At 39.1% G+C, this 25,546-nt stretch overlaps 1 protein-coding gene across 1 annotated transcript in view; it reads right to left on the bottom strand.

Annotated features, from left to right (window-relative positions):
- LOC307131179 (uncharacterized protein) overlaps positions 1-22,190 on the bottom strand; it is a 126,112-nt gene extending 103,922 nt beyond the window's left edge. Inside the window, exons 1-2 of the mRNA XM_079824686.1 lie at positions 21,685-22,190; positions 10,502-10,819 (exon numbers count right to left, since the gene is read on the bottom strand). Of these exons, the coding sequence (XP_079680812.1) occupies positions 10,502-10,819; positions 21,685-21,912 (546 nt within the window). The 5' untranslated portion in view covers positions 21,913-22,190. The remainder of the gene's footprint in view (positions 1-10,501; positions 10,820-21,684) is intronic.
- Between the last annotated feature and the right edge of the window lie 3,356 nt (positions 22,191-25,546).

Raw genomic sequence — 25,546 nt, 5'->3', positions numbered from 1 at the left:
TCACGGCAACATTAATCAGGAAACACTAAACAATGGCGGAGCCACAATGCGTTACAGTATGACAACACAGTTAAGCGGTGAAACACAGTGTGTGGGTCATCACTCGGGAACCGACACTTGCAGCGCGAACGGAGAGGCTGGGAGGATCAGAAAGCCAGCGGAGGAGAAGAGAAGGGAAGAAAGCGAAAGAGAGAACAGCTCACCTTTCTTCATAATAACTGCGCTCACCTGTTTGTCTCCTCACCTGAGGCTGTGGGATCCTGATACCACCCCTCCCTCCATAAACCACCACACAAAGATGGACAGATAATACGGTTCTTTCACCCCCTTGATGCCCGCAGAAACCCATTCACTCGCTCTCCCTCACCCTTCAGCCCTGCCCTGAAACTGATCCAGACAACCTTTTTCCTCCTGGATTTTCTCACACTCACAGCTGTGACTCTTTAAACAGCCCGACTTATACTCATGTACACTCACACACTTCAGTACGTGCATATCATTCACCCACATAAAAATGCATCTGTGCATTAAAAAGACATTGCATTAACATAATTGTTATTTAGTGCTAAGTGTTATTAGTTTTGTGTTTGGAATAAAGAGCAGTACTTTTGAAATGTACTGCTTTCTGAACTTTAAGCTCCTTTAGAACTTCTTTGTTAAACTATTTGAAAACTGATTGTAAATGCTTTGTAAAAGTCAGTTTTTGTAATTGTTATGGTTCCTGAAACAACTGTCTTTGTAAACATTTGTATACTCTGCAGACTCTGAAATGGTCCTGGGAGGGTAGGGGGGATCTTTGAGCAGATTTGTCTTGTAATGTTTTGTTTGTTTTGTATTGTATTGAGTGCACTGTATCTGTTGTATGATCTTGGTCCCCCTTGAAAACGAGATGCTGCATCTCAAGGGGCTTTCCATGAATAAAAAAATTTCAAATTTCAAATGTGTATATCAGCGATATAATATTATTTGCATTCAGGGTTTCCCAAACAGGGGTTCACAAAAAGGCAAATAATGAATTATATTGAATGTGAAATTAAAATAAATAAGATAACTGTGATATAATCCACTGTATTGAGCATCTTGGTTCACAGTAAATGCAGCGGACTCTATCTCTGCATGTGCAGCGTGTTTTGGGAAAGCAACATCCGCTGGGTTTACTTCTTTTATATATTGACATTATTTCCAACATTTTTGTGCACCAAACTTAACAGCATTTTAGCAGTATTCAGCAGTAATAAGGAATAATCAAAACAATTTTCCGTGTTTTCATTTTAACAGTAAAGGTCTGTTGTGCAGCACTTTCTTTGACAAAAAAGTTTTTTTAATTTCATATGATTAAAAGATTAAATGAATGTTTTATGCATTAATTTGATTGCCAGAAAAAATTAAATACACAACACAGAATTTCTGAAAAAATAAAACCAATAATTTATAGGGCCCTATTATTGTAGGTTGCCCTAAACAAAACAAAATGTTTGTTGTTTTTATGAATTCAATTAATTAGACATGCTTTTTGATTATTCAAAAATAATCAAACCATTCAACTGGAATCCAGAAAAACCGAAAATACAGAATTTGGTAAAAATAAAACTGTTAAACTTTTATTTATAGTTTCTTGATTTAAATTAATTAGACATGCTTTTTGATTACTAAAATTTAAATTGAGTCCCAAAAAAATGTATAAAAAGGAATCCAGAATTTTTTTTAAGGAATAAACGGAATTTGGTAAAAAAAAAAATGTTTACAAATGCTTTAGAAGCCTTGGAGGCTGAAGCTAGCGATTATGGTAAGAGGCCCGACACATGCTTGAAGTGTTTGGCCAATCACAATGCACTGGATCAGCTGACCAATCATAGCTCTCTGAGCTTCATGGAAGGAGGGGCTTTGTAGAAATCAGTGCGTTTCAGACAGACTGTGAATAAAGGAGCTGCAATAATGTACAGTATGCGAAAAAAATATGTGTTTTTGAACATAAAAGGAAATGTATGTAAGATTGTGGCCAAAACTGGTACTGCTATCACTTTCAAATGACTGTAGAGCGGTGTATCCCCTCTCCCCCTCCCCCTGACTCGAGGTTGCCAGATAAGCTGCAGGATCCAGCAGGAACGTAGGCTGCTACAAGGAGCTTCCAATGGCAAGTGACGAGTCCTACACAGCAAGTTTTTTTTTTTCATTGTCACAACGTTTTTCTGATTCATAACGAGGTCTTTTAGGTTTCGTAAAGTTTTATTTTTTATCCAAAAAGTTTGTAGCTGCAGCTGTGGTAACTAGAGCAGAGCTGGCAACCCGGATGCCGAAACACTACTGACTTTGTGATTGGTAGACAGGTGGAGGGAAGCGCTTCAGGCCAAAACACAACATGTCAACATCAACATCAGTTGAGGGCTGCAACTTCACTTTTAAATGACAATATCCTGGCCGGACTACTGTTGTCAGTGATATAAGTATTTGAAATTAACATGATTTCTTAATGTCTAGTGACATATCAGGGCGATTTTACGATTAATTGAAATACATTTCTTACATACAGTTCCTTTAAAGCATGTTAACCTATGCTATTACACACAACAAACTAAATAATTAACTTTTAAAATAGCATCATGTCATTTTTAAGGCATACATATTAGTAAATAAAATGTTATAATAATGATTAAATATTAACTTTTACTGTTAGAGCTAAAATAATAATGATTAGATATTATTATTATTACTATTGTTGTTGTTGTAATTATTCAATTAATCGACATCAGGGCTCATGAACACACAAATGTGTCATTAAACTATTGAAAATTAAATTAAAAAGTAAATATTTTATGTCTAAAACTAAGTTTGAGAACCCCCTGCTCTACATGAAAAAACAAATTATGACTTTTTAAAAATGTCAAAAAATGTTCCATCGAAATGCAGATCCCTAGTGTCCATCCACTACACAGTAGTCCATTTGCGGGAGAGTCAGAGTCCTGCACGGGTGCGGGTACCCGCAGGTACCCGACGGGTGACCCGCGAATATTGCTGAAACGGGTGAAAAACATCCTAGTGTGTCGGATACGGGTGCGGGTCGGGTCAGACAAGGGAGAAACACGGGTCTAAACACGGGTTTTAATCAGTCAAGTGCAAACGAATATAGGCCTATATATAAACAATATATGCATGTATTGTAGATGTGTTCCTAAAAATATGCATATACAAAAATATGCCTTGCCTGTATTCCAAGTATTGATAAAAATTTCAAATCCATATCAGTTTATCTGTGGCCGCGCGGCGCGCGCGTGCCCTCACAGAAGAATCATAACCGCGCGCGCAATCTGCCTGCACTCGTCGAGATGGATCATGAGGAGTTTAAGAAAAGATAGACGCAAATGTGGAACTTCATCGCTGAGGAAGCACGCAGATAACTGTGGTAACAAACCAAGCACAAGCAGTTCTATCGAACAGTATTTGTGTTATGTTTCCAGAGTTTGGTCTCTTAATAACACTGTCTTAGTACATTAAGCCACGTTAAGTGTTTTTTTATAATGGTTTTCTATGGTAGGAAAACGTTTAACGTGTAATTATACGCGTTGCGTTCATATTCTGGGCTCATCTGATTTTTTGTACATAGTATACGTTATTAATATTATGTTTAGTTTGGTCTATTAATAACAGTACATTAAGCCACATTAAGTTCCCGGCTGAAGTTGTCCTTGTGTTAATGGTCGTGTAATAACTTCTGTATGCTGGCAATAAACATTTTTGTAAGTGTGTCTATAATGTGATATGCTAAACTGATTTTATTGCGGGTGCGGGTCGGGTGTCGGTTCTATTTTAAGAGGGTCGGGTGCGGATTTTATTTAGTGCTGCTCTCGGAAAACGGGTCGGATGCGGGTTTAAGCACTGCGGGTATGGGCGGATGCGGGTTTTTAAAATCGGACCCGTGCAGGACTCTGGGGAGAGTCTCATATTCAGACTTACTTCAGACTCCTAATTGACAGATTTCCCCCTGCACCATCAAATCTTCAGCTGGCTTCAGCTTTAGTGAAACCATTACTGCCATTCAAAATGAATGTAGTTACAAACATAATAATACCTTTCTCACCCTCATTACTTTAGTACTGTATATATGAGCAGTCAATCAGATTCTAAAAGCCAATGGGAGCCTTTTATAGCTGCAAAACAAACCATTCCAAAAAGGTGGTTCCAAAAGACTGTCTTCTAAAATGCCTCTGTTTTACCAAATATTATTGTTACTGTATTTATTGTCATACATGTATTCCTATGGGAGAAAGCCATTCCACTGGGTTCACCTCAAAGCGACTGGTTGGCGCACTGTGTTTTTCAACTCTCACTTGCAATAAGTTGTGCATTTCTTTCAACACACTAATACCATATTGAAATCAACCATAAGTCTGCTCTATGATGAGCTCTAATTAAAGTTGCATTGGGTTCGATTTTCAGGGAATGCAGTTGAACACACAGAGTTGAATATAAGCACCTGCCAAATGCATAAATGTATGAGGCAAAGATTTGGTACAATAGTAGGTATGAGTTGGTTCCACGTCGGCCACGTATTAGGGTCATTTCAGGATGCTAAGAGTCAGAGAACGGCACCATTCAGACAATAAAATATAACAAAAAACTAGCAAACCCTACTTGTATCAGTCTCTTACAGCTGGCAAGTGATTCTGAAGGGATTCTGAGGCCTGAAGCTGGTTGTAATGCAGCACCGCAACAGACAGTAATTACAGCAAGAGTATACAGTAATGTTTTATATGAGAGAGATGTGGGTCATGAGACTCGTCTTTCTTTTATTGGGGGTTTCTGTGACTCATTGAAGAGTTTGATATCATCCACAACCCCTCCCATCAGATACTGATCATAAGATTATCATTATGTGTGATGACTTAGCAGAGTGACTAGACTTTCATGAGCCCAACCACAAGACAAACAAAAGAGTTGGTTTCCTTCTTGGGGCCTTGGGCATCTTTCTTTTATGCTTCGGTTTTCTTTGAGTTTCTATGAAGTTATATCATAAAAAAGATCCACACCAGTATTAAATCACGGTGGTGACTGAAGATTTGTTTTTAAGACAACAATTAATGGCCTATTTGTAGTGATAGAGTCTGCTCTGTTACTGTAGACAACAAACACGTCTGGAAAATAAGAGAGAATAAGCATGTTTCACATAAGAACGAGCCAGGAAATGATGAGACACAGTGGGAGAGTTAGGAAGACAAATAAACACAAATAGAAGAGGAGTGGAGAAATAAACAAGCTGTAAATTATTATGTTCACGTTTGACTTAACCAATCAAAAAGCAATTCTGTGGTAACCAAACGACTTTCACTGGCAGCAAGATTGCGATCGTGATGTTGCTTTTGTGACAGCTCAATAAATAAGACTGTAATATTGAGTAACAAATTCAGACAAATTATGCCCAAATATATTGTTTATTTTTCCTCTGTCAATGAAAATGGTTACAATGTTGGTATGGATTGGTATGGATCGGTATGTGGTGAACACAGACATCCGAGTGCCAGTATAAGAAATATCAGCGGCCTTATTGGATTATAGAATCAGAACAATGCACATTATGTTACTCTTATCTTAGCCAGCACTACACCAATACATAAAATTAAAAGGAAACGTAGTGCTGCAATCTTTCACCCTCATCTCTTTCTCTCACACACACTCTATCCATCCGCTCTAATCGATAAGTGGGTAATCAGTTTAAAGACTAAGGCCGGAGAAAGCCAAACACTGAAGAACTCACGGTTCAGTAAAGATCCCTGGCACAGCACGTCTACGATCTCGCCTGCCAGCAACACTACCTCCATATGCTCAGTGTAAAGCCACTGAGGTCAGATCAAGGTTAAATGAAAACTTCCCTATCAGCAGGTTAATGAAACAGATTAAGGAAACAACTTTATAAGGGTGCAATCCAAATTTGCTGCAAGTGGATAGAGGCAAACAAATGCTTCTATACAACACTAGTGCTTCTACTTTGAACAAGTTTCTTTCAAAGGGATAGTTCACCCAAAAATGGAAATGCTATCATCATTTACCCACCCTCATGTCATTCCAAACCCAGAAGACTTTTGTTTATCTTCAAAAACTAGGGTTGTCAAGCGATTAAAATTTTTATCAAATTAATTACATAATGTGATGCACATCAAATTTGGCCACCCAAAAGTCATTTAAAGTCATTATTGTGTTAAATGAGAAAAGCAAGCAAAAAATTGGAAAGTAGCTTTAGAAATTATTAATTTTATTCAACATAGAACTTATTACACATAAACTTTTATGCGTTAAATGCCTTGAGGATGAGTAAATGATGACAGAAGTTTTGTTTTTTGGGTGAACTATACCTCTTTAGACTCCCCCTGAAATTACCTCATCGACACGGCATCCTCAATAAACCCGTCTCCGGCGCGTGGCATCCGATCTTTCGAATATTGCAATTTAATAATTGTTTAATCAATACGTCATCCTCAATAAACCCGTCTCCGGCGTGATGACTCCGATCTTTCGAATATTGCAATTTAATAATTGTTTAATCAATATGTCATCCTCAATAAACCCGTCTCCGGCGTGATGACTGCGATCTTTCGAATATTGCAATTTAATAATTGTTTAATTAATATGTCATCCTCAATAAACCCGTCTCCGGGCGTGATGACTCCGATCTTTCGAATATTGCAATTTAATAATTGTTTAATCAATATGTCATCCTCAATCAACCCGTCTCCGGCGTGATGACTGCGATCTTTCGAATATTGCAATTTAATAATTGTTTAATTAATATGTCATCCTCAATAAACCCGTCTCCGGGCGTGATGACTCCGATCTTTCGAATATTGCAATTTAATAATTGTTTAATCAATATGTCATCCTCAATAAACCCGTCTCCGGCGGGATGACTCCGATCTTTCGAATATTGCAATTTAATAATTGTTTAATCGACACATCATCCTCAATAAACCCGTCTCCAGCATGTTACGTTCGATCATTCGAATATTAAAATCTAATATGACCCCTGACCTTTAAAGTTGCCAGAATAATAATCATACGCTGTTTGTTAATTGGCACCCTGACTGAGCCTGGTTTCTCCCAAGGTTTATTTTTCTCCCTTAGGTCACCTGATGGGGTTTTGGTTTCCTTGCCGCTGTCGCCTTTGGCCTGGCTTGCTCAGTTGGGGACACAACATTTTTCAACTAAATATCCAAATAAATCTGATTAGTAAACTAATTTACTGATCTGCCCACATTGTCTCTATGATAATTGAAATCAGCTGATGACATCACGTTTTCTCGGCAGCAGCTGTACAGCCGAATAAAATTCTGGTGCATTATTTTCCTGTTTAACACTGTAAAGCTGCTTTGAAACAATCTGCATTGTAAAAGCGCTATATAAATAAAGTTGACTTGACTTGACTTGAATGTTTTTTTTTAATTAATATTGAAATATGATTTCATTTTATGAAATTATACTCTAAATAAGAAACTAAAACTGCCAGTAGTCATTTATTCATTCAATTTTTTCAAACAGCTGATTCACTCAGGAATGAAGTAAATGGCTGCATCCGAAATCGCATACTTCCCTACTATATAATAGGCGAACAACAGTATGTGACAAAAGAAATACGTCGGAATTCAAAGTCGGCAAAAAGTACCTGGATGACCAACTACTTCCGGCGAGATTCTGAAGAGTGCATTCGATGAACACTTTACTATCCCATGAGGCCACAGGACAGGATTGTGAATGGCAGTAAAGCGACATAACTGACACTGGTAGGTCACATGATAATGACAACATGGCGCATCTAGATTACATTCATACTACACACATTCATACTATAACATACTTTTTCAGCGGTCGTAAAGTAATTACTTTTCAAAATAAGTACATACTCAAGAGAGTATGCGATTTTGGACGCAGCCTATGGCTTTCTTTATGAATGGGCCATTGAATCATTGGTTGACTCGATTGATTCTCTCAAAACACGTATTTATTCACAAACGGACAACACACAGCGGACGCACAACAGTTATGCTCTGTCTTTACAGGTAATATATACATCGGCAAAATTGAGCAAAAGCAGACAATATTGTTGCATCTAAAATATAACAATATTAACTTCTTAGCAGGCAGGACAAAAACAGCAAAAACAGCGCTCATTACTTGTGTGATATTGCTTAACTATATAATTTAAATACGAGACAAAAACTCATACAGGCCATGTTTGCCTTGATATCTTGTATTTTAGGGTCATTCTAACTGCATTCTATAGGCTTCATCACACAGTAAGTTGTTGTCCTGCTTCATGTTCGTCACCAATACACTATGAAATATAACCTTTGTAGGTCTGGGGTGGGGCTGGTGCATTAAATGCATAAATAATTTTAATGCATTATTTTTTTCCATAGCTAATAAATTAAATTAACGCATTTAACAGCCCTATCAAAAACACAAATGAAGATTATAATTTACTTATAATTTACTCCCCATCTCATCCAATGTGTTTGCGTCTACTTCAGCAATTTAGGTTAAAAAGTATATACAATTTAAAAAAATAATAATAATAATTAAATGACCGATGGTTTGGCTAGATAAGACCCTATTCCTCGTCTGGGATTGCGCAGAGCCTCTGAAGCACTTCCTTTGAAACTGCATTGATTTGGACCTTCAACCGTTGGTTGCCATTGAAGTCCATTATATGGAGAAAAATACTGGAATGTTTTCCTCAAAAAACTTAATTTCTTTTTCACTGAAGAAAGAAAGACATGAACATCTTGGATGAGAAATTTTCATTTTGAAGTGAACTAATCCTTTAAGCGGTTTAATTAAACACTTCTGTTCACTTTATGAACTTTTTGAAGCATCAAAGTTTTGGTGTAATGGACTTTCAATGGAGGGACAGAAACCTCTCAAGTTTCATTAAAAAATATCTTCATTTGAATTTTGAAGACTGGGTTTGGAAGGACGTGAGGACGAGTCAAGGACAGAATGCTATCCCATTAACATACAGAGAATAAAGAAACATTAAATAAGATATTAATAGGTTGATTTCAAAGAAAAGTGTAAAGACTGTGCCTCTACTATGACCAGTGTTGCCAGATTGGGTCGATGATTTCCAGCCCAAAAGCTCACCAAAACCCGTCCACTCCAAGAAAAAAACACCCAAAACTTTAACTGTCAAAATAATGTGATAGAATTTGATTGCCATACCAATCAATGTTGAAATTTTTTTAATCTCCTTAAAACAAAATGTTTTGATCAGGAAAACTGATCAAAACAGGGCAAATACATTAAAGAGAATTAGCAAATATGACTAAAATGTCCAGGTGGAAACTGTCAAAATGGCAAACCCTCAGAAAAACGTGTATAATTTTCAATGTCAACAGTAAGAATAAGCCAATTTAAGTGCAAAAATTTAAATCGTCTCTGTGCTTTGTTTGTTATGATGAGAGGATTTGTAGATAATGGGAAGATTCGTGTAAAATGTAAACTTAAAATTCTAACAGCGTTTAGAGACTGTATAAAACTTGTTTTAATCGATACGGTTTCTTATTCCTGGTAATTTAAACGTATGACTGGTCATTATTTTCAACAGAAATGCCCGTGATAGGCTACAACACTCAACGCTGTAAAATCATGCACTCACATGACCCAAATAAAATAACCAGATCACTAAAAAAACAATATTAACGTTATCTCTTCTTTATCTCTCCCCAGAATAAAATGCTACTGTAAAGCCTAGTCGAAGTCGATGCACATATTGTGTTAATATTTACCAGAAATTGCTGCAAATATAGTGAAACTGCTGCCTGTACTGCTTAATCCTATTCAAACAGATTGACGGCGCGGAGTTGTTTGGAACTATTGAGAGCTCCATGAACCACGTGACCACGTGGTGGCGTGATCAAAGAGTGTCGCAACTCTCTTATTATATGGCTGTGGACTATACAATTTAGATTTTTGAAAACCGCAGAGCTGACCCCAAACCAGCCCAATTTTTTTGCACCCACCCAAACCCATTTTTACCCGCACAATGAAATTCTAAACCACCCAATTGGATAGGAACCCGCCCAATCTGGCAACACGGACTGTGACTTTTGATACCCCTAAATGTGGTTGTTTTTCCCCATTATCAGCATATTTATAAAAAAAAAAGAAAAAATTGGAGTGAGTTTTGGAGGCGGTACTATGTATTTTTCAACCAATGGCAGATGGAGGAGTCTTCTGGAAACTGGAGTCTTTTTTTATCTTTGTAAATTACATGGTCCACCTTCAAGAAGTACAGCAGATGGGACAGTGACAGGTGACATGACATCTGCCCTTTATAAAAATATCCCCCTGATATATGTTCAAACACGCACTATTGTCTGTATAAAAGATCAGAAAAACCTGCACATCATCCAATTGTCTTCAGTAATTTTTGCCTTCCATGAAACACGACGTATGTATAGAAATGACGCTTTCACTTCAGCAGTGTTTGCAAAACTGATGAATAAGTTGTACTCACTGGCCATGCATATTTAAACGGGATAACAATCCGTCCATTTCTGCCGTCGCCTCCCTCATTTCCATGGTGATGTAAGGTGTGGGAGTTTCCCCCCAGGACAGGTGTGCTGCCAGTGCCGTATGTACAGGTGCCAGTCGCAGAAACCCGAGCCTGGTACTCCTTCAGACAGGCCTTGAAGAAGGTGTCACACTGATCACCTGATGAGCAGCGCTGCCCCCCGCTGACCTGGGGGTCACAGCACTGACCACTCTGTAGAAAGCCCTGTGGGTTCAGCCACTGCCGAATCTGCACCTCAAACATGCCCACCGCACACACAACCTGCAGGAGATCAAAACAGCGAGGTTAAATAAACAGGAAATCTGAAGTGACAGAGTGCATGAAGTCATTACGATGAGAAGCATCACTTTCAGCCTGCGAAGATGTTCAGAATTTAAATTCTCTCAATTATACTAGTTCATATTCTCCAGTTATTGGCTTTCTAAAAACGTTTTTATCGCATATGGATGTTGGCTGGCCCTCCTTTTTGTATGCAAATGAGAATCTCAATGCAAAATATGATTGCAAAAATGTATCATTTTTCTTTATAATGTAAATTACAAGCATAATGATTGTTAGCAGGAAAAGGAAGTACATAAATCAGTGGTTCTTAACCTCAAAAGCCTTCAAAAACGTTTGCGTATTTGGCGTGCTGTCCGAGGGGTGGGCTCCTAACTTGGAATTACATCCCCCATCCCAGGTTGGGATAGGAATAGTTAGAAGTGAGGAGATGAGGTAGTGGAGAGAAGCTGGAAAACTGTCATGGAACGGAGGTAAGTCTGCTGTATATATACCTCTTATCTTGTTAATTGAGTTGATTATCTGAACGTGCTCCTCCTGAACTTTTTTAATAAAACATTATTTTGTTTTAGACTATATTAAAATATTCAGATTTAATACTTATGTTGTAATAAAACTGAAAAATATGATTAAAAGCTTAAAAGGTGCACTAGGTAACTTTTTCATCCGCTTGAGGTCGCCTATTCAAAACAAAGATGTAGTTTGATGACGACAGGTTTGAGCGCAGTATCTTGGGACATGTGGTCTTCACCTCACAGCCGGTGGGAAAGAATCGGGACAGGACTCGAGCAGAAATCATGTTGATGTGATTATTAACATTACTGTAGTCTGAAGCAGAGCAGGAGCGAGTGTTGAGGAGCTGAGGAACCGCTGGAGAGATTGTTAAATAAGATGAACGCAACACACGCCTCGCGAGCAGCGGGACTTTTATTATGCCACAGTTGCCGGAGCCACTTCCTCTTTTCCGGTCATGAGTATGAGGTAACACAGCTCTGTTGATCATATTAGACACATCTGAGTGTGTTAATGATGTGATGATGTTACTCTGTGCGTTCTCTCTGCGGCTGCTATGACACTTGTTCACACTGCAGTGAGAGTAAAGCGTTTCTGCAGAATAAAACCGGAAACCGAGGATAACGCAGATATGACGCAATTGACAGGTCCTCACACGTCCCGGTTCCTCGGTTAAAATAGCAATTTTCTCACGATTTACAAACAGTTGGAAACATTTGGGATATTTAAAGTACTCGACTGAACAAAATATATAACACTGGGCTAGTGGTTTTTGATATTTCACTGAAAAAATGTTACATAGTGCACCTTTAATGTTGCACATCATTATTAGAGTGTTTTTTGTTTGTTTATGTTAATACAGTGCAGGTGCCATGACACCTCCAGACCGAGGGGAACACACATTTGAACCGAAGTTTGTCGAGGCTCTTTAAAGTCCAGAGTATACTTCGGCCGTGCAGACGATCTGCGCACTGTCTATTACAGCTGCGCGATTCTGGATAAATTGAGAACCACATTTTTGTGTTTCAAACTGAGATTACGATTCTGAACATAAAACCAAACAAAATAACATGTAATTTACTAGAGGTTCAGTCAAAATGTTAATTGCTGCAGTCTACTTAAAAAAGTTTAGTGATTTGAATTATTATTTTTTGTAATGTTTTGAATGATTCAATGACTCACTCAAATACTTAATTGTTTCATTAATGGATGAATCAGCTTTTTTTAACGAATCTCTTGAATTAATGATTCAATGGCAAAAAACTTTTTTAACAATCTGGTGGCATAATGATGTAACCGGTACAATCGTTATTTGAAGCGTCATCCGTTACTTTCAAAAGGTGATTTGCTTTGTTTTCATTATCAGGAGAGTCTGGGGACGTCTGTGCACACTCTCCAATCTTTATGTCCGCTCACATACTGTACAACAGCATTCCTCAACCACCACCAATGTGCAGCACCACCTGGATGACGCGACGACAGCCATTTTGCACCAGAACGCCCACCACACACCAGCTGATTGGTAGAAAGGACAGAGTGATGAAGCCAATCAGTATATGGGGATGATGATGGACAGAGGCCACTGAGCAAATTTGGCCAGGGTTACACCACTACTCTTTTTCGAAAGACATCCTGGGATTTTGAATGATCACAGTGAGTCAGGACCTTGGTTTAGCGTCTTATCAAAAGGACTTTGCTTTTTTTTGGACACTATAGTGTCCCCATCACTATACTGGGGTGTTAGGACCCACACAGACCACAGGGTGAGCGCATTTTCCCAGGGGGTCTCCCATCCAGGTACTCTTAGATGAAAAGGTTCTATATAGAAGCCTAAATTCTATTTGGCACTGAAGCTACCAGATTTGGTGCTATATAGCACTAAAAGTGGTTATTTGGCTCGTAATCATAGGGAACCACATTAAGTGCTATATAGCACCAAATCTTGGTGCTTCAGTGGTTCCTCAGCGGTTCTTCACCGGTTCTTTGGGATGACTGAGGTGCTATGTAGCACCACTACCATATACAGAACATGTTAAGATATGGTGCTATATAGCACCAACAGTGGTTCCCCTATGATTACGAGCCAATAACCACTTTTAGTGCCATATAGCACCATTTTTTTTTAGAGTGTATAGAACCCTTTTTAAGGGTTCATGGGTTTTAAGTGTTCCCATGGGGCTCAACCCTGCTTAGCTTAAGTGGGTAACAGTCTTGGGCTACAGGGTGATTTGGCTGCTTGCAATAGCTATGTTTTCATCCAAAGTTGCGAATATAATTTATGCGCAAAAATGCAATATCGCATAAAACATTTGCGAATAAAGCACCGTTTCCATCCAGTGAGTCAAAGAGAACATAATCGTCACTTCCTGATAAACTACCACAAAAAAATCACAAAGAAACATAGGAGAAGCCACAATCATTTTCGTATATAATACATTATTTGCGTCTCAGAGAAACTTGTGCGTCTCAATAAACGTGTTGTCATGCTTTCAGAGGCAGATGGGCTGTTTGGGAACGCAGTCATGTAAGACAGTTCTAGGAAGGATATATACCGAGCATCTTTGATAACAGACTCCTGAATGACCAAACCAGCATTTCAGATGCTGTGCAAACAAGATTTTTCCGCTGGTTAGTACAGTTATGCTGTTACATCGCGAAAGTCACATGATTTTCTTTATGCGCATCAAGGAATTTATTCGGTAAATGCGTTTCCACCGTAGTTTATGCGTATGTTTTCGTATCGGATAGAAAATGTATCCTACTCAAACGAGCTTTTTATGTTTTTAATGTGCATTTTAAGAATTTATGCGAATCTTGCGTTTCCATTCAGCATTTTTTGATGCGATATCCCAAAATGCGCATAAAAATAGGTGGATGGAAACAGCTAATGAGACCCAATGTCCTGGGTGCCCTTTTCTATACCATGAAAACTTCATCTGTGACAGCTGAAAATCATTCCCACCATTACAGCTCTCAAACCTCCCTGAAGTTTACACACATTCAAATATGGCATGTCAAGAGGTGAAGCAGCAAGATTGACGTCAGTGATCTCAAACATTACATTTGATGCAACACTTCTTTGACTGGTCTTACTACATTTATGTTTAAGGTGTTTTTATTGCCATTTCTTGAACATGACAGCACTCATCCCCCATTCACTTATAATATAGAGAAGAGCATCTGATGAAACTTAGAACAACAAAGGGTGAGAATTTTTTTTTATTTTTTAGGTGAACTATCCCTTTAAGACAGGAGATTGAAAAGCACTCAACTGCATCACCACAAAAACAATAATACTGTGGTTGCATGAACACAGATGAACTTGCTCTGAGTAATGCTCAGAGGCCCTGCTGGGGTTTGGACTAAGAAAACTATGTGAATTCAAAATAAAACATGACATTCAAATCTGTTTTACAGATGTATTCATACAGTATACGATGACGTTTCCTTGACATCCAACAACCTTTAAACAACACAAGCACAATCCTCATGAGACCCCATTCATCCAGACAGATAATGACTCTAGTAGTCTTTGTATCTGAAGACAGATACAGACAGAAGGAAAAGACGATAACATTGGTTCAAAGCAAATCCCCAGTGTCTAAACGGACAGTGACGGTCCTCTTCTGTACTGTAATCTCCCTCTTCATCTGCATGCTCACTTAACTTCATTATCTCCATCGTCTCCCCTCAGGTTATTTACCTCCTCATGTCTCGCCTGCCTCTCTCTCTCTCACACACACACACATTCTCTTCTTACTTCCTACTCTTCAACCCCTTGCCTTCTTTCTTTTCTCTCCATCTCTCCTCAAGGGGAAAAAACATTTACAATGCAGCTCCTTGCCCTCTCCGGCCATGTCATTATTTTTTTCTCTTCTTTTTCACCTGGGGAACAGATCCCTCATTATTATGTCCAGACTTTCCTGTCTTCCTTAATATAGACTTTTTGTCATGAGCAGGAGAGGACACACACACACACACTTCTGTAAAACTCTGCAGAGGGGCAGAAGAAAGTCCTCAACAGGTATTTTAGACTCTGGCTTCATTATCTATTAAATAGAGTAGATATTTTAGACCCTGGCTATAGTGCATGATGTCTTTCCCATATGCAAATCCAAGAAAAAAAACCTGAAGCATCACACTCTTTCCCACACAAACAAACACACACACACACACACACACACACACTGATTCTCCTGTGAATACGGCATTCCAAGCCAGGTCAGACAGTAAGACTCAGTGGTGCCTGTCCTCTCCCAGTGACCCTACGTTTGAGCAGGACCACTGAATGGCTGTACTGTCCTCCCATTGTTCCATCATGGCATGTTGTCCCATTCCTGCTCCTAAAACATGGACACATCAAACACTCGGCAGATAGACCACCGGCCATCACTCTCCATCTCTCTTTCTTCCTCTCCCTCTATCCTCTGCCAGGGTCATTCCCAGCATACCTGTATTTCAGCAGTCTCTCTTGTGGAGCTGCATCACAGGGCTCATTACCGAGACATTAAAACCCCTCAGAGACTCATGTTGAACTTCTGCTGTCCAACATCAGAGACAAAGACATGCTGCTATTCAAAATGAAAAGAATACCATTTCTGAGGGGATAGCTACATTTGACACTGGGATTGCCCAGCTGTTTAGTACAAATTATCATTTTATTCTCCGTTTCTGATTTAGTCGTTTAACCATGAATCATTCTCGATTTCACTTTTTAATACTTCCCACAATCCATGAAAGCCTTTACTGTTCAAATGGCTAACATCCAACTGCTAAAGTCCACAGTGTGAGTACAAGACGTTATATCCAACATAGCACTGCAGAACACATCTGACACAATATAGTATCATTTCTACACATATGTAACATTACTGCAGGCTCAAAAGATAATATTTTCAGCTGGCCTGGTTGGGTCAGTAGTCCTTTACATTACTTAACTGGCAACACATACAGTAAATGGCAACATTTGCAAGCAACATAAACTATATTGCCAAAAGTATTGGGACACCCCTCCAAATCATTGAATTCAGGTGTTCATCTTCATCTTCATCAATCATCAATCACTTCCACGGCCACAGGTGTATAAAATCAAGCACTAGGCATGCGCCTCTACTGTTCATGTGTTAATTTGCATTTTTACCTTGGGTTTATTATTTCAATTTTGGAATGAAGAGGCCTTTACCTTTGCACAAAAATAGATTTTTTTTGTTATTAAAAAAAAAACAAGACCAGCCTAGGTGAGAAAAAAGTAACGCAAAAGTAACATACGCATTACTTTTCTTAAAAAGTAAGTAGCTCAATTAGTTACTTTTTCAGGGAGTAACGCAATATTGTAATGCATTACTTTTCAAAGTAACTTTCCCCAACACTGCTGACTGCATTGTGCCAAGTGTAAAGTTTGGTGGAGGGAGGATTATGGTGTCGGGTTGTTTTTCAGGGGTTGGGCTTGGCCCCTTAGTTCCAGTGAAAGGAACTCTTAATGCTTCAGCATACCAAGACATTTTGGATAATTTCATGCTCCCAACTTTGTGGGAAGTGAACAGTTTTGGGACGGCCCCTTCCTGTTCCACCATGACAGCGCTCCAGTGCACAAAGCATCGGTCCATAAAGACATGGATGAGTGAGTTTGGTGAGGAGGAACTTGACTGGCCTGCACAGAGTCCTGACCTCAACCCGATAGAACACCTTTGGGATGAATTAGAGCGGAGACTGCGAGCCAGGCCTTCTCGTCCAACATCAGTGCCTGACCTCACAAATGTGCTTCTAGAAGAATGGTCAAAAATTCCCATATACACACTCCTAAACCTTGTGGAAAGCCTTCCCAGAAGAGTTGAAGCTGCTATAGCTGCAAAGGGTGGGCCAACTCCATATTAAACCCTACGGATTAAGAATGGGATGTCATTAAAGCTCATGTGCATGCCAAGGCAGGCGTCCCCAAATCGTTTGGCAATATAGTGTATTTATATACACGTCAGAAAATACATTTGCTAACACTTAACTTAAAGCCTTTATGTATAATGCATTATAAAGGTACTCATAATGTACTTTATAATGCATTACATTTATTCATAAATAATTGTAACCAAAGTTAAAATGCATTAATATTCACAGATTCCTTGTGACATCTGAAATTGGTTGTTTGTCATGTTTTAAAGCATTATACATTCTAAAGATGTATTATAATGTATTACATGGTTACGATTACTCATGAGATAATACAATGCATTATAAGGTGCATTATATGGCATAATTAATGCATTAAAAATACTTTTACAATGCATTATACATAAAGGCTTTAAGCATTCAATATTTTACAGACCCCAAACTTTGAACGGCAGTGTAGTGTATATTCATTTTACTATCACAAGTCATTCCTGCAGTTTGGACAAATCCTCATCTCTGTTAGCCTATAACTAATGTAACCCTAGGTTACATACAATTTGTGACATTCAAATTTGCAGAAATCAAATCCAACAACAAAGTTCAAATAGATAATATCCAAATGTTCCAAATGTTTGTAAGGCATTAAGTACTTCTTCACGATTGATGAACATAAGAAGTAGTGAAAGCGCAGTACTGGCCTGGAGAGGTCAAGTGACATTTCCGTCAGGCCACTGGGCCAACCTTATTGTTGAGCCCTGTTATTTATAGCCCAACCAACCATACAAAGCCGTTGATCACTTTCCCTTCTCGTCTACCTTCTTTGCCCTTTAGCACTTGCTGATGTATAGTGTGAAAAGAGGCTTTAGATCATCCAAGAACCATCAAAGCATTCAAAAACCAAAGCTCGTATTGCAAAAACTGCAGAACCAAAATATTAGCGTTTTTCACACGCCCTCTGTGTCAGGACAGGTATGTTCGCCCGCCAGAACACACATGAGCTCAAAGGGTTCGCATTCCCAGGATCTGCCCTCCACAGCAGGTGAGGAGTCATCTCCACAGCAGACCAACAACCTCAAAGCCTGGAATAATAGGTGGCTGGGGTGGGATGTGTAGCATTGGGAGTCGATGCACCGTGGTTTCTAATGCTAATCAGGGCCGTGAACAGCATAGTCATTGAAGGAGACAAGGAGAAATGTTTTGGGACGCCTGCCTTTACATGCACTTTAATGACATCCCATTCTTAATCCGTAGGGTTTAATATGGAGTTGGCCCACCCTTTGCAGCTCTAACAGCTTCAACTCTTCTGGGAAGGCTTTAAACAAGGTTTAGGAGTGTGTTTATGGGAATTTTTGACCATTCTTCAAGAAGCGCATTTGTGAGGTCAGGCACTGATGTTGGATGAGAAGGCCTGGCTCGCAGTCTCTGCTCACCCCAAAGGTGTTCTTTCGGGTTGAGGTCAGGACTTAAGTTCCTCCACACCAAACTCGTTCATCCATGTCTTTATGGAGCGACGCTTTGTGCACTGGTCAGTCATGTTGGGACAGGAAGGGGCCGTCCCCAAACTGTTCCCACAAAGTTGGGAGCATGAAATTGTCCAAAATGTCTCGGTATGCTGAAGCATTGAGAGTTCCTTTCACTGGAACTAAGGGGCTAAGCCCAACCCCTGAAAAACAATCCTACACCATAATCCCCCCTCCACCAAACTTTACATTTGGCACAATGCAGTCAGGCAAGTCCCGTTCTCCTGGCAACCGCCAAACCCAGACTCGTCCATCGGATTGCCAGACAGAGAAATGTGATTTGCCACTCCAGAGAACACATCTCCACTGCTCTAGAGTCCAGTGGCGGTGTGCTTTACCCCACTGCATCCCACACTTTGCATTACACTTGGTGATGTAAGGCTTGGATGAGCTGCTCGGCCATTGAAACTTCATTCCATGAAGCTCTACACACTGTTCTTGAGCTAATCTGAAGGCCACATGGAGTTTGGAAGTCTGTAGCTATTGACTCTGCAGAAAGTTGGTGACTTGTGCGCCTCAGCATGCGTTGACCCCTCTCTGTGATTTTACAAGGCCTACCACTTTCGGGGCTGAGTTGCTGTTATTCCCAATTGCTTCCACTTTGTTATAATACCACTAACAGTTGAGCGTGGAATATTTAGTAGTGAGGAAATTTGACGAATTGCACAGGTGGCAACCGATCACGGCACCACGCTTGAGTTCTCTGAGCTCCTGAGAGCGGCCCATTCTCTCACTAATGTGTGTAGAAGCGTCTGCATGCCTAGTGCTTGATTTATACACCTGTGGCCATGAAGGGACTGAACACCTGAATTCAATGAACTTTTGGCAATATAGTGTATGTGAACTACTCAACTTTTTAATGCAATTTCGCCGTTTTGAATTAAAAAATTGAATCCATGTAATTCGACCTAGAACTTCTTTTAAAGGGTTAGTTCACCCAAAAATGAAAATTCTGTCATTAATGACTTACCCTCATGTCGTTCGACACCCGTCAGACCTCAGTTCATCTTCGGAACAGAAATGAAGACATTTGAGTTGAAATCTGATGGCTCTGAAAGGCCTCCATTGACACAATGGCACGGTTCACTCTCAAGACCCTTAAAAGGTACTAAAGGCGTCGTTACAAAGTCCATCTCACTACAGTGGTTCTAAAATAACTTTATGAATCGGCGACAATAGTTTTTGTGCGCAAAAAAACCTTAAATAACGACTTACATAGTGATGACGATTTCAAAACACTGCCTCATGAAGCTTCGAAGCGTTATGAATCAGTGAGCCGAATGATGATCCGATCGCGTGTCAAACTGTCAAACTGCTGAAATTTGGCGATCCAAACCGCTGAATCGACTCGCTGATTCATAACGCTTCGAAGCTTCATGATGCCTTGTTTTGAAATCGTCATCAGTATGTAAGTCGTTATGTAGGTTGTTTTTGCGCACAACCACTATTGTCACCGATTCAGTTATTTTAGAACCACTGTAGTGAGATGGACTTTGTAACGACGTCTTTAGTACCTTTTAAGGGTCTTGAGAGTGAACCGTGCCATTGTGTCAATGGAGGCCTTTCAGAGCCATCAGATTTAAACTAAAATATCTTAATTTGTGTTCCGAAGATGAACGGAGGTCTGACGGGTGTCGAACGACATGAGGGTAAGTAATTAATGACAGAATTTTCATTTTTGGGTGAACTAACCCTTTAACATTCTTACTTCTTTTAATCCTTTAATTATTTAATTTCCTTAAATAAAAAGAACAATACACCCCCTCCACCCCCCCAAAAAAACATAGTTAAGGCTTTGATGTTAATTAGTTTGAAACAGAATAGGCTTCTTTTTTCAAACCATAAGAGAGATTCATATTTTGAAAAAGTGATGATATGTGTTCTCTAAATACAGCTAAGCCATTTGGGTGGTACAAATGGATCATCAGCATAATTAGAGTCATTGAATGTTTTCTGGGAATGCAAACAAAAGCAAAATCACATGCCCACAGAGAGACCCATTTCTCCTTATAAAAAATCTCCATAGCCACTACTTTACTGCCTGATGTAAACATAATGAAATTAACAATAAGCCTCGCTCTAAACAGAAAAACACTGCAATGTCCTCATTTATACTAGATGCTTGCTTGTACAAATAAGCCAATGCACCAGGGTACATTACAAATATACTGAGCCAATTGTTTTTAATTTCTCTAGTTACAGGGTAAATAGCATCAAAGACAAAGCTTTACAACAACAGATATGTATATTTTCCATAGCTGAGCATGAGAATTAAATATCTGCATGAAAAATGAGACAACACGCCCAAAAGAGTGACAAGTGCAGCGAGCAACAAAGAAAGATGGAACAACAGGTGGCTGCGGACGGTAACGGCACAACACGGTGCGAAACGGAATCATGGGGGGTCTGACACACATTATTCAGGTTTAAACCTCCCAAATGTTGGTAACGAAAGTGGTTGGATGTGTTTAAAGTATGTATTCGCCTTTAATATAATTTTAACAACCACAAAAGTTTATTCAGAAATCGCGTCAAAAATCGCCTTTGCGTGAGGAGGTAACCATAGCAGCTAAGCGATCGGACGGTACATCAACAAAAATAAATAAATAAATAAAAATTACTGTCATTATTTAACAAGTTATTATGGGTCTGTACAACACAAATGTATCATAAAAAAATGTGTGTTTTGTTCAAAACGTCTTTGGCGATTTGTGCGCGAGATGAACCTCAACCGAACGGACTGCGCCCAGAAAATGACTGACAGAAACTGTTTTGAAAAGTTGAGCTCCCTGAAAGTCACTCGCGTGCTGTGAATCTCTTGTAAACACCTCTCAAGTAAGACCAACACTGAACTGAAGCCCTCCCAACCGGGGAAAAAAAGTCAAAGCAGGTTAAACGGCGGCTGAAAATAGCGCGTAATCGGCGGCTTACCTGCGGCTGTAGCGCGAGCGCGAGCAGGAAAATCACGGTCCAGTGCTGTCCGCGCGCTACATCCCTTACCGTCGCCCTAACAGCACTCCTTCTGTCCGTGCTCGAGCTCTCCCACGAGTGCCAACTCTTTCGGTCTCTATCCATTCTCATAGCACACATTTGCGCGCTTATTCTGCGCGCACGGAACAGCCTTTCCCTGTTTGGAGACGCTCTCTTCACACTGTCCATCTGTCCATAATGAGAACGCGCTAAATAAAGCTGGCAAATGATGCTCAGGTAAATGATAAGACCACTGAGGTCTCTCTACACTCCGCGCGCGCGCCTCCGCCTTCTCCTCGAGCTCTTCCTCTTCCACCTGCTGCAGTTAAGAAGCTTTGAATGTGCGACCTGCTGGCCTACTGACTTGAGATTTCATCCCATTTACTTTCCCACTCACTGAAAGCAGCTCTTCGCCCTCGCGTCGACCGGATAGGATGTTCAAATGCCTTTCCAGAGCGCGAGACTGCGCATCACCGTGGGAAGCGCGAGCGGTTAAAGTTAAAGAGAGGGTGTGTCTTGCGCATGGGAATATCCGTCACCTGTCTCTCACTTGAAAATAATACCCCATATTTGTCGTTTACAATCTGAATTAGTTCAGTAAAAAATATTGTCATGTAAAGTCAAGAGTGCTGCTGTTAATTCCACAGCTTGTAACACTAATAAAAAACAGGGATATTTAAAAGTCGGTGCCTGAATTTATTGTGCATATCAAATAATTACTATAGAGTAGGGTGGGGGAAGATGCCCCCCTTAAGAACAATGTGAATTTACTTTTAAAATGTAACATATTTAGATATGTTTAGATGATCCAGATGATGCATCAGCCAATAAAAATGGAATAAATAGAAACATTTGATAATTTAAGCTGTTATAGCACAAAATGTCAAATATTAAAAGAGGGGTAAGAAGCACCCCTGGATAAACTATGACTTTTAATACACTCTAAAAACAACCCAAGTTGGGTTGAAAATGGACTAACCCAACTTGGGCTATTTTTAACCCAGCATTTTTTAGAGTGTATGATTCTTATTAATATATATATATATTTTAAAGTGTCATTAATGAAAAATACTAAATAAACTAATGTATTTAAATTTTTATTTTGACAATTTAGTTTATAATAATTGAATAACTGATGACAGACAAAGCAGAATCCCAATAAAATAGATTCATCTGAAAGTTAAAATACAAGTATTTATGTGACTTATATAGGCATGATTATTTAGATATTTAACTGCACATATTTTAACTGAAGATTTGTCATAATTGTAACACTATGAATGTTAATTTCACTCAACTAACCTATAGAAAGCGAAGAAGTCTGAAATGTACATCTAATGCATGGAAATATTGAATAATAACCCCATTAAATATAGGTATTATTGCATTTAAAAAAATAACACTAGTAAAAATATGCCACTTATATGCAGTGTTGGGTGTAACTAGTTACTAAGTAATTAGTTAATAATTACTTTCCCCTTGGAAAAGTAAAGTAAGGGATTACTCTTATTTTTTCTGTAATTTAATTACAGTTACTTCTGATGTAATTGAACTAAATACTGTGTATAGACTGTAGAACAATTATATACAATAGTGGAATTAACATCAACATTTAAAGTCTAACTTTAAAATGCATGTTTTTATGTATCCTTTTTCCCATATGTAATACTTTGATCAGTTAATAAGAATAATTTATGTAGTTTTATATTATTTATGAATTAAAAGAGCTGTTCATGTCTATCCTTGAATCACTTAACTAGTCGAGGTTGATATAGGATTTACAAAGTAATTAGTAATAAGTAATTCAATACTTTTTGGAGAGAGTAATTTGTACAGTAATCTAGTTCCACTATTGAAGATGTAATTAGTAATAACTAGTAATTAATTAATTAACTTTTTTAGAGGAACTTACCCAACACTGCTTATATGACACTTCTGTGCCAATTCTGGTGGCCCATCTTACCCCAAGGGTCTAATGTTATCTTTCTACTTAAAAAAACTATAACATTTACTCCACAAATCTATAAACAATAATGTGTCCACTAATCCCTCATTAACAAACAAGACACAAAACAACTTTCAACATAATACAGTGTCATATAGATCACTATTTTCCAGAGGTTCATCTTACCCCAACCTACCCATTATGAGCAAATTGTCGCAGTAATGCTAATTGAATGTTCGTTATCTGGTCTTTAATAATGTTCTCAAAACATTACAAAAATCATGGAATGTTTTTTTCTGAAACATTTTAGTAGTCTAGGCTACTTGTTTCAGAACGTTCAGAGAACATTCAAGTAACGTTCCCATAATGTTACATAATGATAAAATGGAATGTTCCCTTAACTTTCATGTAACCAAGAATTTCTTTTCATAAAATTAAGGTTGAGCCACTGGAGTCAAATGGACTATTTTAACGATATTTACTACCTTTCTGGACCTTGAAAAAGGTCAGAGCGCTCTCGGATTTCATCAGAAATATCTTCATTTGTGTTCTGAAGATGAACGAAGGTCTTACTGGTTTGGAACAACATGAGGATGAGTTTTCATTTTGGGGTGTACTAACCCTTTAATGGGAACATTAGCTAAACGTTTTTAGAACATATTTTTGTTTGCTGGACTGTACACTCTAAAAAATTGGGGTTGTTATTTCAACCCAAACGCTGGGTTGAGACTGTTGGGTAAGAATGCTGGGTTGATTTAACCCAATTTTGGTTGAAAGTTGTTCTTAACCTGCAACCCAGCGGTCCGCAAAAGGCGGATTCGAACTTCAGGTCGATTCACGTCAAAACTTGATGCCATGCGTCTTACCCCTACACTATTGCCACTGTAGATGATACAGTGATTTCCATAATTTTGTCTTTCCCGGCCAGAAGTTTAGCAAACAAGGCAGTGTATTTGTACTTAATGTAAATGACATCTACTCCAGTAAAATTGTTCTGAGAGAGGACCCACCCACATTTTTTTTTGCTTCCGAGACCCATGGGTAGGACGCATGACATCAAGTTGACGCGAATCGACCCGAGGTTCGAATCCGCCTTTTGCCGAACTCACTTTACTCCCTTTTCCCATCACATATCAGATCGGAAAGGCATTTACACTCACCTAAAGGATTATTAGGAACACCATACTAATACTGTGTTTGACCCCCTTTCGCTTTGTGAAATGGTGCATTATCCTGCTGGAAGTAGCCATCAGAGGATGGGTACATGGTGGTCATAAAGGGATGGACATGGTCAGAAACAATGCTCAGGTAGGCCGTGGCATTTAAACGATGCCCAACTGGCACTAAGGGGCCTAAAGTGTGCCAAGAAAACATCCCCCACACCATTACACCACCATCACCAGCCTGCACAGTGGTAACAAGGCATGATGGATCCATGTTCTCATTCTGTTTACGGCAAATTCTGACACTACCATCTGAATGTCTCAACAGAAATCGAGACTCATCAGACCAGGCAACATTTTTCCAGTCTTCAACTGTCCAATTTTGGTGAGCTTGAGCAAATTGTAGCCTCTTTTTCCTATTTGTAGTGGAGATGAGTGGTACCCGGTGGGGTCTTCTGCTGTTGTAGCCCATCCGCCTCAAGGTTGTGCGTGTTGTGGCTTCACAAATGCTTTGCTGCATACCTCGGTTGTAACGAGTGGTTATTTCAGTCAAAGTTGCTCTTCTATCAGCTTGAATCAGTCGGCCCATTCTCCTCTGACCTCTAGCATCAACAAGGCATTTTCGCCCACAGGACTGCCGCATATTGGATGTTTTTCCCTTTTCACACCATTCTTTGTAAAACCCTAGAAATGGTTGTGCGTGAAAATCCCAGTA

Source organism: Gobio gobio (assembly GCF_949357685.1).
Source record: "Gobio gobio genome assembly, chromosome: 9".
NCBI classification, from domain to species: domain Eukaryota; kingdom Metazoa; phylum Chordata; class Actinopteri; order Cypriniformes; family Gobionidae; genus Gobio; species Gobio gobio.
Note: the sequence above shows the minus strand (reverse complement) of the source record. Positions and strands in the feature narration are given on the sequence as shown.